This window comes from Cololabis saira, chromosome 10 (assembly GCF_033807715.1).
Source record: "Cololabis saira isolate AMF1-May2022 chromosome 10, fColSai1.1, whole genome shotgun sequence".
Lineage (NCBI taxonomy): Eukaryota > Metazoa > Chordata > Actinopteri > Beloniformes > Belonidae > Cololabis > Cololabis saira.
Window position 1 is genome coordinate 5,687,345 of NC_084596.1, and position 15,467 is coordinate 5,702,811.

At 43.9% G+C, this 15,467-nt stretch overlaps 2 protein-coding genes and 6 non-coding genes across 8 annotated transcripts in view; 4 read left to right on the top strand and 4 right to left on the bottom strand.

Annotated features, from left to right (window-relative positions):
- The window catches only part of LOC133452321 (NLR family CARD domain-containing protein 3-like), a 674,416-nt gene that overhangs the window by 44,279 nt on the left and 614,670 nt on the right, over positions 1-15,467 (top strand). The gene's annotated exons all lie outside the window — the stretch shown is intronic.
- trnat-ugu (transfer RNA threonine (anticodon UGU)) lies at positions 330-403 on the top strand. Its single transcript has one exon. It is a non-coding gene; the product is annotated as a tRNA-Thr (tRNA).
- trnat-agu (transfer RNA threonine (anticodon AGU)) lies at positions 1,507-1,580 on the top strand. Its single transcript has one exon. It is a non-coding gene; the product is annotated as a tRNA-Thr (tRNA).
- trnak-uuu (transfer RNA lysine (anticodon UUU)) lies at positions 2,820-2,892 on the bottom strand. Its single transcript has one exon. It is a non-coding gene; the product is annotated as a tRNA-Lys (tRNA).
- Positions 3,102-3,175, top strand: trnat-agu (transfer RNA threonine (anticodon AGU)). Its single transcript has one exon. It is a non-coding gene; the product is annotated as a tRNA-Thr (tRNA).
- Positions 3,732-3,804, bottom strand: trnav-cac (transfer RNA valine (anticodon CAC)). The gene has a single exon. It is a non-coding gene; the product is annotated as a tRNA-Val (tRNA).
- On the bottom strand, positions 5,040-5,112 carry trnav-cac (transfer RNA valine (anticodon CAC)). Its single transcript has one exon. It is a non-coding gene; the product is annotated as a tRNA-Val (tRNA).
- On the bottom strand, positions 8,552-10,115 carry LOC133452352 (uncharacterized). The gene is made up of 4 exons (XM_061731603.1): positions 10,030-10,115; positions 9,577-9,670; positions 9,084-9,249; positions 8,552-8,981 (listed from the first exon to the last, which is right to left on the bottom strand). The coding sequence occupies exons 1-4, from the start codon at positions 10,060-10,062 to the stop codon at positions 8,651-8,653; spliced, it is 624 nt and encodes a 207-aa protein (XP_061587587.1). The 5' UTR covers positions 10,063-10,115; the 3' UTR covers positions 8,552-8,650.

Here is a 15,467-nt window from a genome sequence, read left to right on the forward strand (position 1 = left end):
TGTCCAATAACAACTGACCACATAGGATCTTTGCTGGAACACACAAGACCTTCCTTAACTGAACCCTTTTTCGGGGCAGGTAACCATTTATGGTAACTGTATACCTAGATACCAAGCTTATTTCCAGGAATTCTTAACAGAAAAAAGAAAACAAATAGCATTGTTGCACCTTGTTCATTGCTGTGTTACTTCACATAAAGCCAGGACAGTAGTGGAACAGGTTTGTGTACTAAATATATCACAGTGAGGTGAAATAAAGCTGCTCCAGAGGTAGAATGAACTTGTTGTGTCAACAGGGTTTTTATAACAAGTTGAAGGCTTGGGTTGAGGGCCCTGTGGCTTAGTTGGTCAAAGCATCTGTCTTGTAAACAGGAGATCCTGGGTTCAAATCCCAGCAGAGCCTTTAAACTCCTTAACACGAAAGTAAGGATGTAACTTCTGTTTAAAACCACAGACCTTGTTGCAATAGGGTTTCTAGTGTGGGACCTGGGCTAGGTGCCCTCTCTCCTCCGCCTTTTGAGCCCTTGGCCCAGATGGACCTGAAGTGGCTTTCAATGAAGACAGCTTTTCTCCTCGCCATGACATCAGCAAAGCGATTCGGTGAGTTACATGCCCTCTCAGTCAGCGGGTCCTGCTTGAAATGGAACCCAGATGGCTCAGGGTTTACGTTGTGGCCGAATGTGGCGTTCCTGCCCAAGGTCCTGTCACGCACTCATGCTAATCGGCCTATCCAGCCCGGTTTGACCCCCAGCCTGCAGAGAGTGGGCCAAGCCTTTTGTGCCCCGTACGGGCCCTTGCTGCTTATGTTGATGCTACGGCGCCTGTGTGACGGTCGGAGCAGCTTTTTATCTGCCATGGTGGCCCCAACAGAGGTCGTGCTGTTTCTAGACAGCGCCTGTCCCACTGGGTGGTGGACACCATCAAACAGGCCTACAGGGTCAGTCACCGGCCCTGGCCAATGGGAGTGAGGTGCCACTCGACCAGAAGCAGCTTCCTGGGCTGCCCTGAAGGGGGCGGGGCCTCTGGAGGACATCTGCACCGCGGCTTCGTGGACTGACACATTCTCCAGCTTCTACAGGATCAACGTCGCCACTCCCCAACCGTTAGGCGTGGTTCTGCTCCCAGGTCCTTCTGCCCCTGGTCATTGAGGTAGATGACCGGGATTCTTCGTGATGTTGTTGGTATTTGTCATCCAGTGATTACAGCACCGCCTGGTGGTCATTAAAGGGGACCTGTTATGAAAAACACGTTTTTTCTTGCTTTAACATATATAAAGTATACCGTCGTGAGTCACGATGGGAGCAGAATCCATAGGCCGGCCTCCGCTGCTGAAACCACGCCCACAACTAACTCCGCCGGCTGGAGCGTCCGCCATTGTTTGGAAGCGGTGAATCGTGTGGCTGTTTCAACGAGGGACAGTAATAATGAGGTTTTGCATCGACATTTACCCTCATAAAAGGATCAGTACCAACAGCACGGACCCGGCAACTCAGGTCTTGTGTTGTGGGCCCTGTGGCTTAGTTGGTCAAAGCACCTGTCTAGTAAACAGGAGATCCTGGGTTCAAATCCCAGCAGAGCCTCTAAATCAAATGTCTTGATTTTGATTTTGATTTACTCTCCCATTCTCAAATGAGATGGGAGAGTAGCTAAACCAAAGTGTCCTCTATGAAGTGAATGTGAGTTAGGAGACCAGATCTAACTATCTGAAGGTTAGCATTAGCATACCAAACAGAGGAGAAGGTGAAATATTTAACCAACCATGTGGAAGACCACACATTGGATACATTTTTCCACAAAGTCTGTGTTTTTTATCATTCCAGGAGTGTATATATTTTTATATATTTAATTTATTTGATGAATTGTCTCTTTGTAGGCCATGGTCTCTGCAGGGTCTCATATGTAGAGATCTTTATGATTGTTCAGATGCTGCTGTGGTAAGTTTGTTCATTCAGTTGTGTTCAGTGGAACAGGTTTGTGTACTAAATATCTCACAGTGAGGTGGAATAAATAAATAAGGTGGGTTCATTCAACTGATACTTCAGTCATTCTAAAATGTGTGAATGAGTTTTAAAGAGACCTACCACCACCGACGTAGACACAACACCTGGGCCTTAAAGCTCAAATGAAGGTTCCCATGTTCACATAGGACTGTGGCCCAACACACCTATGGAAACATTTACCGGTAAAATCATTAGTATTATTGATACCTGTACTGGTCTGGAGTGAACCCAATCGCAGCACAAATGAAGCAGGTTGTTGTATTTAAACAGTGTTTATTTGGAGGTTATAGCAGGTCAGAGCAGCAGCAGGGACTGGATCCAGAGTTGGATCAGTTCCTAGAGGATGTTAGCTGGTGTCGTGCAACAAAGGGAGTGCTGCTTCACTTATTACACAGTTATTCATAATTATAATTATAATAATAATCAAAAAGACATATCAAATTGAATCATCAAAATGAAAAAAAAACAAACAGGGCACAGGAAATAATAATAAACAGCACAATCAGTCTTAATGGAGCTGTTATTCTCTGCGTGCCAGACTGTTGCCAGGGTTGGTGCTATAGAATAACAGTGAAGGAAGTCGTCACTACACACCTACAAAATACCTCTTTGCTGCTATTAACGTTGTGATGTTATTGTTTGGAGACATGCAGGTCACTCAGATTCAAGGTCTGATGCTCTAAATCTGAGATACCAAGGTTTTGTATGAAAGCTTTGATTCTGTCTCTCCATTTGTTGTTTTTATTTGATAGGTTGAGATGAGTCTTGAAAATGATCAGGTTGTTTCTTTACAGTCAGGAACTGTGGTCATCAGATAATCACCTGAACAGGGACTTGAACCCTGGACCCTCAGATTAAAAGTCTGATTCTCTTCCAGCTGAGCTACTCAGGTCACATTGGGAAGACTTTGTTTCTTCTTTTCTTCATGTTTTTACAAATGTAAGGCATTTGTAGGTTTTGAAAAATCCTGGAGGAACTTTCAGTGGTTGTTCCTCACAAGACAGGACATTTACAAAGGAAATCCTGGATTGCTCCAAATGCTCCAGGATGAATGATTTTCCACTTCAGAGTGTAAAGTTCACCTTCTGGATTGCAGATGGAGGTTCTGTGGCTTAGTTGGTCAAAGCACCTGTCTAGTAAACAGGAGATCCTGGGTTCAAATCCCAGCAGAGCCTCTAAACTCAAATGTCTTGAGATGCCTGAAAGATCACATATCTCTCACTGCTGGTTCTGGCAGTATTTCTCACACTTGCTTAATTGTAGCAGAGTACTTTGTCAAAAGTACTCCTTCTCTTAGTGAACATGGATGCTTTCTTTTGTAATTATATTGGAGAACTTCTAATGTCTCCTTATTTTTGTAATAACCCGAGAGAGTAGCTAAACGAAAAAATGTCCTCTAAAGGTCTAAAAGTCCTCTGCTCTGTACACAGAAGTTGCAGAGGTTACTGCTCTAAACATAGCACAGTGAGCAACATCTTGTCCAGCTGGTCCGGGGTTCCCCGCACCTCCGGGGACCCCCTCTCGGAACCTCTGCTGCTGGGGTCTGGTGGTGGAGCTAGTGTACGTTAATGGAGAATGACTGGCTTTTGGTCAGTTGTGGAACTGCAACAAAATCAATTTCTGCATGAGACCCAATGCGAGAAAGAGATGGTCGGCCTTCCTGTCCTGTGCACCAAGAAGAGGACTGGAGTGGTTTTCCAAGTCCAAGTAATGTTACTGCAAAGTCATACATGTTTCCGCCCAGTTTCAAACAGGGGACCTTTCGCGTGTGAGGCGAACGTGATAACCACTACACTACAGAAACAGACATGCTTTGAAAACGACGGGCATAAAAATAAAATCCTGTGAAAAACTCTGCTACAATTCTTGACAGTAAGATGGATACTGCTGGTTTTCTCCTGGCTGCTCTCAAAGACTCATGCTGATGTCAACCATTACACCATGGAACCCACTTCTGATGTTATTGTGGTCTGACATTGTGGTGGTGGCACCTGACAGAGTGATGTCCATGAGTCCTGTCTATGGTACCGAGAGCGTCTGGGTGTTTAGGGTACCAGGGCCCTGGTCCTCCAGCTCCACGGGCTGGCTCTTTCACTCCGGTGGCCGGTCGGGGGGAGCTTAACAGCGGGTCCCCGGGTTTGCACGGTGAGCCGGGTCTTTGGGTGGCTCCGGGTCTGGACGGTGAGTCAAAGGTGAGTTGCTGAGCAGCGGGGCGGTGAGCCGGGTTGGTGAGTGGCTTTCAGGGCCGTGCTGTCAGTCTGTGTCCAGGACGAGGCGACGGCGGGCTTAAAAAGCGATTCTCCCAGAGATGCTCTAGATGCTGTCCTAAATAACTGCTCTTTTTACTTCTTCAATGACATTTTCTGTGTGTATATAATCCTACCTCAATCAGAGTTTCCTCTGGTCCAGCTGCAGCATCTAGAAGCTTCTTTGGCAGGCAGACAGCAACTGCTAGTCTATTTTCTTAATGACTATTGTTTACTTGACTCAATCATGTAGGTATCATCATACGAAACAAGAAGTCTCCCTGTCGGGGAATCGAACCCCGGTCTTCTGTGTGACAGGCAGAGATACTGTCCACTATACTAACGAGGACAGCTTTTTGCCCAAAGAACTTCCTGATTGCAGGAACTTAATAACTGTGTACCAATGTCATTGGAAAGTCAGTGTCCATCTCCTTCTAAACTTTTATATCGGTCCGCGATTCTCGGCTCTCCACGGTCTCAGCGCGACGGGAATGCAGGTGAAGCCCCGCGAGTCTCGGCTCGGTTTGCCCCAAAGCTATGGTCCAGCTGGTCCGGGGTTCCCCGCACCTCCGGGGACCCCCTCTCGGAACCTCTGCTGCTGGGGTCTGGTGGTGGAGCTAGTGTACGTTAATGGAGAATGACTGGCTTTTGGTCAGTTGTGGAACTGCAACAAAATTAATTTCTGCATGAGACCCAATGCGAGTAAGAGATGGTCGGCCTTCCTGTCCTGTGCACCAAGAAGAGGACTGGAGTGGTTTTCCAAGTCCAAATAATGTTATTGCAAAGTCATACATGTTTCCGCCCAGTTTCAAACAGGGGACCTTTCGCGTGTGAGGCGAACGTGATAACCACTACACTACGGAAACAGACATGCTTGGAAAACGGCGGGCATAAAAATAAAATCCAGTAAAAAACTCTGCTACAATTCTTGACAGTAAGATGGATACTGCAGGTTTTCTCCTGGCTGCTCTCAAAGACTCATGCTGATGTTAACCATTACACCATGGAACCCACTTCTGCTGTTATTGTGGTCTGACATATCATCCCAGGGGCCATAGATAATCCGGATCCGGCCCGCGGGCCTTGACTTTGACATATGCGCTATACAACATATACTACAAAATATTGCTGGTATATCAGTGTTATTTTAAATAAATGTTTATTTTGTATAAAACCATAATTGTCATTAGATCTCCACTGTGGTGACTTTTTACATAGTTTTATTCCTATATTTCATTCATACATTGATGTTTTAGAGGTCATGTATAGTCATGGAAACTTGCTGCCAAGTCATGGGAAAGTCATGGAATTATTTTTTTTTCATTCAAATGAATCAGAATGTATTTACACAAGTGTTAAAAGAGAGTGTTACGTGCCGTAGTGTGTGTGTGTGTGTGTGTGTTTTTCTGCTTGTTGCAGGAGCTGCTGGGATGGAGCGTCGCAGCTGGTGCCCATCAGCAATCAGGAGCTGCTATAAAGGAGGGAGGAGCAGCTGCTGGTTCTGCTCATTATTTTTTCATTATATAAAAAAATCATTGGCATTAATTTTTTTTTTGTCTTATTTAAAAAACAAGGTTAAAAGTTCCTTATTTTGAAATAATTAAAATAAACATTACATACATTTTTATTAAAAACAAGGTTAAAAGGTCTAATATAAAATAACTATTATATTTCCTTCAGTATTCAAGGGGTTAATACTGCGTTCCATTTACCTCGGAAGTTGGAACTCGGAACTGGGAATGACGTCACAGCCGAGTTATCAGCGTTCTAGTTACAAAGTAGGAAAACAAGTTTGTAGTTCGCATATACCACATGAAAAATGTAAATTACACTATAGCAGCATATATATGCCGAACAATACTTGTATACGACTGATTTAGTGTGACCAAAACTAGAATGAAGTGCTACGAATTTTTACAGAGCTCTCTTCTACTGTTTACAACCGGGGCAGCCATCTTGGAATGTGAACTCGGGGGTGGTGAAGACTCTCCCACTTTCCCAGTGGGAAATCCCACTTCGAGGGGCGTTCCAGTTGAAAATTGCGACTGGGAACTGGGAAATCCCCACTTCCGAGGACAAATGGAACGCAGCATAAGACACTAAATAATTTCTGTGTAAAGTTCCTGGTAAAACAGCCGGTAAAGACGGTTAAAAACAGAGGGTATAAAAGGCGGAGCCACCAGGAGGCTCATTCTGCTTCTGGCATTCAGAGAGAAACATCTCTCTCCCCAGAAACCTGTTCACAGTTTTACTGTTTCAAGCCTGAGGAAGACCCAGAGAGGGTGCAAACCTTTTCATTTGGAACACCTTCTTTAGTTGTTTTCAATTTAAAAACACCTTTTTGTTATTTTTAATTTGAAAAAAAAATCTTTTTATTTATTTTTCATTAAAAATTTCTTTTTTTTAAATAAAAGTTATTCGATTTATTTTCAAAACATCAAATAGAGGATTTCTTTACTTCTTTTTTGAAAGCATTTTTGTTTTATTTACATTTTACTCATTGGTGATTTCATTTTAACATTTTTTTAAAATTTTCAGTAAATCAGTAGAAGCCTGAGGGAGACCGGACACGGTTGAAACATAGACCCCTTTCCGTGTTTGTAAACAAGTATGACGTAGGCAAGCTGCGCGCGCATTGTTGCGGCAGAAAGACGGAGTTCATGACAGTTTACACCAGCAGATTGACGGAAAAAGATCGTGGAAATTACGTTACTAAACTAACTTTGGCGGATGGAAAGCAACTTCCTTCCCGGAGGAAGATATCACAAAGTGTCCCGATGTCCAATGGCCGGATATTCATCTGTATTTGGTTGAGAAACCTAGTGTTTACACTCAGGAGAAGCTGCGACACTGTCAGCAGCTGTCACAGCTGAAGTTTGTAAAGAATTATGACAGTCAACTGAATGTATTTTATACACTAGACATTTTAAGTTATTTTATTATTTCATATTTATTTAATTTATCTTATTATTTTTGTTAATTTACTGTGTCCCCTTTGTTTCTTAATGAGTTTCATTAAAGGTATTGTGACATCATTTTTAACATGCTTTTAACACTATTAAAAGTCTTGGCCAACATCCCTCAAATGTGTCTAAAAGAGTGTAACAAGAAAAACTTCACTCTAGTACTCTTTTCCTGGCTTTTTATTACAGTGTTTTTTTTGCGCCGTGAAAAATGCTTCCTTTCCCCCCTTTCCTGTCAATCATTGCTCCGCTCCTCCTCCAAACCTCCTCCTCCTCCAGCCATACGCTCACAGCGGCGTCGGAGAGAGCCGGGACCGACAGGCGAAGCATGCACGGAAAAGCAGCAGGGCGAACCACAGCAAACAATCATAAAAATAAAGGCATGCAAGCAGCACTGTCCCCTTATCTTAAGTCCAGTCAGTGGCCGCGGGTCTTCTTAGCAGTTTTCCTCCGGTGATGACAACAGAAGAGGCTGTAAACAGCTCCGTGTTAAGCCTGATTTATGGTTCCGCGTTAAATCGACGCAGAGCCTACGCCGTAGGGTTCAGCGTACGGTGCGCGTCGCCGCGTAACCCTACGCCGTAGGCTCTGCGTCGATTTAACGCGGAACCATAAATCAGCCTTTATGGTGCGCTGGAGAAGAGAGGAGGCAGGGAGCTGGGTGGAGGGGGCGGTGATTTAGCGGGCCGTTACGTAACGATCCGCCACCAAACCAGGTGCGCCGTTTTTGCACAGTTATGCGGAAAATCCCAGAAAGCACACAATACACTGAATGTTAAAAGTTCGTTGTTTTTTGGGTGTAATTGATGTCAAGACACCCAACAAAACACAAAAAATCAAGAAAAATGTGTTTTTCATGTCACAATCCCTTTAAGCATTGCCTTTGAATGAAAGCCATGTCACGTGTACCTTTGTCTGTGCTGGCTGAATGAAGCTGATAGTTATTTAAAAAAAATAAAAAATTATATGAGCTTTATTGTCCATCCTGCATCTCACATTATCACCATTAATTTACAGAAACCTATTCCCACTAATACGATAAAAAGAAAAACATTAAAAGGCATATAATGCAAAATACTGTTTTTTAAAACTTAGTTCATTATTTTTAGGTAAATTCATTATTTTTATTTGAGGGTTTGTGGGGATGAATATATCTATAATATACCTGAGTTTGATATACAACACATATAGTGAATATATGTATATTTGTGCAGCATATTTACAGCTGTAGAAGTTGGATGTTTGTAGCTTTAAAAAGAGAAAATAATCAATACACTTACACAATCAGTGAGGAAAAAACAAATAACTCCGGTAGTTTATTAGCAAAACTTTAATAGTCAAGTAAATCATTAATGGCTGATATTCAATTCATAGTCACAGCTCCAAATCACTGATGAGAAAATAAAAAAATGTTAAGACTTGATGTTATTATTCAGAACCCTTATTTCTTAGATTTTTTCGGAACAACACTTTTGCTAAGGTTTGTGAGACTAGCACACACAATAACAATCATCTGAAGGTCAGCCTGTGACAGTGGAATTCTTGTCTGCAAAATTCTGAAGTTCTTCCATCTCCCTATAACACGTTCGCCATGTATCCTGACACGTGACAGTTGTCTTGATGTGTCGACCTCCTGTGCAGAAAGTTGCCGTTTGCCTTTGGTGAAAGCTGGAATGCGAAGGGTGGCACCATGAGCTGCAACCTTAATTTCATTAACACTATCAAAAGATGATCCAGTAGAGAGAGCTTCTTGCTGAATATTTTTACACTTCCTGCAATTTTGGTGCACAAAGTCAAAGAGCACAGATGTTATTCCAGTGATAAACAACAGTTGTACCATGTTGCACTTAATATTTGAGTATGAAAATGTAGACCTCTTCAGCTCCTCTTTAAGTCTCTCATTTTCATCTCGCAGCTGTTGATACTTTTCCTGCAGGTTGACGTGGTCACTCTTCAGCTCGGTGTACCTCAGGTTCAGGTCATTGTATTCTGTCCTCGTGACTGGGATGTCCTCTTCAGCTTTAGCAGAAAAGAGAACAGCTGAGAATTGAAGACGAGATGGATGGATGGATGGATGGATGGATGGATGGATGGATGGATGGATGGAGAGGTGTATAGAGAACATAAGAGCGGCATTGGAATCAGTAGAGGACAGTTGTGAATAGGAGAGGAGAAAAGGACAGGGACAAGGAGATTTTATTTGTCACATACATAGACCTAAGATTAATTGCAACACTTTCCCATCTTAATGATCGGTTATGGTTTGCTTAATACCAACATAAGTAAACCCTTAATATTCATGAGTTAATCATGTCATTAGGTTAAGCTAAAAACACAAACAGCTAGGTCTCATTTATTGTATTTTACCTTTTGATCTTTGCATCGGGGTTTTGGTTTTGTTTAGTGTATGAAAAAATAGAGGGCACAAAATCAGGACTCTCGTGGTCCAGTGACATCTCACCTGTAAAAATAAATATACACATTAGCCAAATAACACCAGATAACCACTTTTCAAGTTTCTTAAGTGTTCTGAGATGCTCAAATCAGAGAAAAGACAACCAGGGCACACATCCTAAACAACAATGCTGCTAGAGTTAAAGCTGTTAAGTTAGTGGAGCTGCTGTACACCCATGGATCTATAATATTAATAATATTAATTATTATTATGTACACCACACTGAAGCTCTCAGCTGTATGAGTTAGTACTAGTAGTAAACTTACAGTCTATGTAGCAAACACTTACAATACACTTACTCTACCTACAGTTACTCAATTAAAGGCATTCAAGTAAAGCTAAACCAGATAGCCACGATAACTCACCAGATATGAAATGAGCACTGCAAACGCGGGCATTCTAGATGATGATTCTTGATGATGATCCTCGGTCCAGTCGGTTCTTTTACTTGCAGCCACAGCTCCTACGGTGCTTTTGAAATGGCCCGTTTCCTCTGGGAATTGCAAAAAAATTATGTTCCTCAGGATTTGGATTTGTACACCCGTACACACAACAGCTGGTGGGCATGTTGTTCTTCTATAACGTTACTGCAACTCCAAAAACGCAACTTAAGAAACAAATCTTCCCTCGCTCTAGTCAAACCATGGATCTATTATAAAACTGGATGGGACGTCAAAAATGTCCGCCCATTCATTTCAATGCATTCTGCTCAGCCAGCGCATAAGCCGAAAAAATGTCTGACTTCCGGGTTTACTTCCGCGTTATGCGGCCCATGGAGCATGCGCAGTTGAGTCACCTCCCATGATGCTCTGGGGCCTCCCATCATGCCCCGGGGCAATGACGCGAATATTAATATAATATGTATTAATATAATATCTTAATTAATGTATATTATTACATGTATAGTATTACATATATTATTAATGTATTAATATAATATAATTACATAATATATATTAATATAAACATCCGTGGAATGCACGGACACGGCTGTGACGTCATCCGTGACGTCACGCCCAGAAAGAGACTTTTCTTTGACTTTTCTGGCCGTTATAAAACATTTTTGACGGATATAAAGTCCATGACTTAAAAATATAGAATACAAAGATTAGTAATTGCCGGTGATTCCAGCTGGAGGTTCCTGTGAACAGTTTTAGAGGCTTCTCTTTTACTATTGCGGTCTATGGGAAAAAAGCTTTCTGGGCCGCATGGGATTTTTTGTTGCAGTACCGCGGCTGGCCACTGGGGGAAATCGGCACACCTTCTGACTGCCAGACCCGGGGGCTGAGTCAAACCATGGATCTATTATATAACTGGATAAAGTATCGAAAATGGCCGCCCATTCATTTCAATGGAGTTTGCTCACCCAGCGCATCCGCCGAAAAAATTTCTGACTTCCTGGTTTACTTCCTGGTACACGGGCCCATAGAGCATGCGCAGTTGAGTCACCTCCCATGATGCTCTGGGGCCTCCCATCATGCCCCGGGGCAATGTGAACGAGCCCTGCGCGCTCTGGACAAGCGCTGCGCGCTCATGAGTCCTTCAGACCGGTAATGATAGATGTACACAATGAAATTAGGGATTTATAGGGCAAATCAACCGATGCTGTTCTCAAAGTCATGGTTATAGACTATACATGGTTCATTTGTGTGTTTTTTTTAATTAAAGATAAAACGAGTCATTTTTATTTAAGATGAGACACCCCAGGTTAGTATCAATCTGCTTGAAATTATGGGAAAATGCATAATTTAGTGTTGAATAACGTGCCAGGCATGTGCACCCCCTCTGATCTGAGATGCACAGTAGTCATCATGTTCTAGAACCGGCCCTGGTTGAAACTATTATCTTACCTTGATGAGCCGCAGCTGCAGCTACTAGCTCATCCGGCTGGGCTACACTCAGGACTGGACCAGTCATGAATAAAAAAAAGTCGCTAACTGAACGTTACTAATAACGTTGCTACTACAGTGACTGTCTCTGTCTGCAGTGGATTGTATTATGATGGATTCAAGCCTAATCAGTAATTATTTTTTTAGCCTAATCAGTAATTATGAGCATCAAACGAACGTCCGTTACGTAATCATTATGTGTTCAATGTGGTCTTGTAAAGATGTGTTAGTGCGACATTTGAGTAGCCAAAAACAACAAAAAAAGTTTTGTTAGATTTGTTGTTGTTGTTACAGCAATAAAAAAAAAAGGGGGGCCCACGGCAATATTCTTTAAGGGGGCCCAGAATTCCAAGCAACTGCCCTGCCTGCGACAGAGGAGATGTTGAGTTTCCCTGCAGGCGACTGCGTTTGACAGGAATGTTCTGTCCATTTGGGGGGGGGGGGGGGGGGGGGGGGGTATTGGAATAGGCTGGGAAGGCTATTGGAATAGCCTTCCCAGTAGCGGCTGGTGATAATTCTTTTTGGGGGGGACGCACTGGCGAGTGGGGATTACAACACAACTATAAACTCTACTTGAACATACATTTTTTGATATTTTTTATTACATGTCACTACATATACATAGTAACACAATAACATATTTGAACCATTTTTCATATTTTTTCAGTTATTATATAGAAATATTGACATATTGTCTGAAAAATTGTTCAAATATGTAGTTTTTTCTTATTTGAAAAATTTTAAATATGTTTTGTTGATGAGAAAATATGTTTCTCTATTTTTCTTATTTTTGTGAGGGGGGATATATATATATATTGTTTTTCAGCACTACATTGTTCTCTATAGCTGATATAACATGAATTAAAGCTGCAAGCAGCGATGAACGGGCCCTCGCACTCACGGCCACCGCCCCCCATAAGCATATCAGAAATGACACCACCCACGACTTCCTATGTCAAACCATTCAAAAATTATGGCAGAAAATAGGGACAACCAATCAGAAGAAGGGGCGGGGCTAATTCAGGCCAATGAAGGTCAAGGGACTCAATACAGAGTCCGATGACACCACCCACGACTCTTTATGTCAAACCATTCAAAAGTTATAGCAGAAAATAGGGACAACCGATCAGAAGAAGGGGCGGGACTAATTTTAACTAATTATGGTCAAGGACTCAATACCGAGTCCGTTGACACCACCCACGACTCTTTATGTCAAACCATTCAAATGTTATAGCAGAAAATAGGTAAAACCAATCAGAAGAAGGGGCGGGGCTAATTCAGGCCAATGAAGGTAAAAGGACTCAATACAGAGTCCGATGACACCACCGACAACTCTCTATGTGAAACCATTCAAAAGTTATAGCAGAAAATAGGGACAACCAATCAGAAGAAGGGGCGGGACTAATTTTAACTAATTATGGTCAAGGACTCAATACCGAGTCTGTTGACACCACCCACGACTCTTTATGTCAACCATTCAAAAGTTATGGCAGAGAATAGTATTCTAGGGGGCGCTGTTGAGCCATTAGGCCACGCCCATTAATGCAAACCATGAAATATCAAATTTAGCACCAGGCCTGGCTTGCATGCAAAATTTGGTGACTTTTGGGGAACTATCAAATATGGACCAATCAGATGAAGGGGAGGCGCGCTTTTTGGCGTCTAGCGTCTCCAGAGTAACGCTTTTTAAAGAGAAAAGTAATGCGCGTAGTCGCAGGATGGAGACGAACATTTTGATGTACAACACACCTGGGTGCACATTACGGTTCGGAATGAGCCCCGAATTAGAATTGAATTAGCCCCGCCCCTTCTTCTGATTGGTTGTCCCTTTTTTCTGCTATAACTTTTTAACGGTTTGACATAGTAAGTTGTGGGTGGTGTCATGTAATGAGTTCTTAAGCTTCGTTGGCCTTAATTAGCCCCGCCCCTTCTTCTGATTGGTTGTCCTGATTTTCTGCTATAACTTTGGAATGGTTTGACATACAGAGTTGTGTGTGGTGTCATCAGATTCTGTATGGAGTCCTTGACCTTCATTGGCCTGAATTAGCCCCGCCCCTTCTTCAGATTGGTTGTCCCTTTTTTCTGCTATAACTTTTGAATGGTTTGACATTGGAAGTCGTGGGTGGTGTCATTTCTGATATGCTTATGGGGGGCGGTGGCCGTGAGTGCGAGGGCCCGTTCATTGCTGCTTGCAGCTTTAATTTTGTTTATGGAATTGTACAGACCAGTGAGGATTTTGTAACCCGGTGGGGCCGGGTCCGGGGATCGGGCCTCCCCTGACCGGGGGGTGCACAGGCGGGCGCGGCGGCGGGGTGGCACCATTTCCAGGTTTCTATGTCTTATGTTGTCAGTATGAATGGGGGGATGTTGGACCATTTCCCCCTCCGTCTGGGGGCGCCCGTGGAGGTACGGTGGGGCCCTGGCTCTACTGGATGGCCAGTGGGGGAGCACGGGTGTCTTACCAGGGCCGGCTTTAATGGTCCTGCCTCCTGGCTTCGGCCTCGGTGTCAAATCGATACTGTGCCCTCCCCCTCCCTGTTTTTATGGCATTAATCACATGCACTCAACACCAGGGGCGGGAGGGGGTCCCACATCACCCGGGTTCCCTCGCCGGCCTGGGATAGGTGGGTCGGGATACCCGGGCCTGGCGGGGCTCGCCGTGCAGCCTGGGGTGCCTTCCGGCGGTGCTGGACCCCCCCGGGGAGGGGGAAACGGTGCGTGATTGTGTGTCTGTGTCGGTGAGAATGCGGTGTGGAAGGGTCCTGCCATGGAGGATTTGGGCCTCCATTGGCAGGACAACGAAACTTAATAATTTATCAAAATTATATTATACAAAGATGGTTATTATTAGTAGTAGTAGTATAGTATATCATATTATTATTAGTATAGATATCGGATGGGTGAATGGATGAATGAATGGGATGCCTGGGTCTGGGGCCCTCCGTTGTCGGGCCTTCACGGGTGTCGCCTTGTTGGGGGGTTTCCCTCTCTCCACGCCCGTCTCTCTCTCTGCGGCGGGGCGCCCCTCTGGTCTTGGAGGGCCACTTTCGTGGGGGCGGGTGCGCCTGCCCGCGTCGGCAGCCGGGGCGGCTCTGTCTCTCCGGGCAGGCTGGCCCCCTGCCGGGTGGGGGTCGTTGGCCTGAAGGGTGAGGGCCTCCTGGCCGAATGTCCGGCCCGGACCGGTTGGCCGAGGATTGCCTGGGTCGCGGTCCACCGCCGCGGGATCCCTGGCTGCTTCTTCCCGCGCCGTGGGGGGGGGGGGGGGGGGGGGGGGGTGCCTCGCAGGCGGTGGGTTGCCTCCCTCCTACTTCTCCCCTTTGTGGGGTTGCCGGTGGCCTGGGTTCCGGGCTCTTCCGTGTCGGCCTCTGGTCTCGCGGGTGGCGGGGTTGCTCCCCCCCTCCCCCACTATACTGTAGATACACTTCAGGTAGAGCTTTGTTTGGTTTATTACACACACGCATGCAGCTATTCAACCTGGTTGCAGATCAGTTGCAGAAATAAATGAAAAACTGTGAACGACCGCATTTTTTGGTTGGTTTACATTTTAAATGATCATGAAAAAATTTTTTGTCTGCTAAAACTACTTGAAACTTTTTGAAACTGCTTAAAACTACCTGTTAAACCTACCTGTCTTGTTAAAACATGCTATTTGCTTTATTTGTTCATAGAAAAAAACTAATCTCTGGTTTCTTTCTATTTTATTCCAGAAGGGAGGGGGGATCTTCTGATTTAAAAAAAATCGTGATTAAAAATCGAGATCATTCAATATGGGGAAAAAAAATCGTGATCACTTTTTTTGCCATATCGCCCAGCCCTAGTATAATTACATACTTTCAGTATGTATGCAAATGTACAATGGTCCATACATAATAACAAATATGAATGCTATAATTTCCACTTGTGCAATAACATCA

Excerpts from the sequence above, each read along its gene's own strand:
- LOC133452352 (XM_061731603.1), bottom strand. The coding sequence starts at position 10,062 with ATGCCCGCGTTTGCAGTGCTCATTTCATATCTG. Across the intron at positions 9,250-9,576 it reads CCCGATGCAAAGATCAAAAG|CTGTTCTCTTTTCTGCTAAA; the intron begins GTAAAATACAAT and ends TTCAATTCTCAG. Across the intron at positions 8,982-9,083 it reads CTTAAAGAGGAGCTGAAGAG|GAAGTGTAAAAATATTCAGC; the intron begins GTCTACATTTTC and ends CCAAAATTGCAG.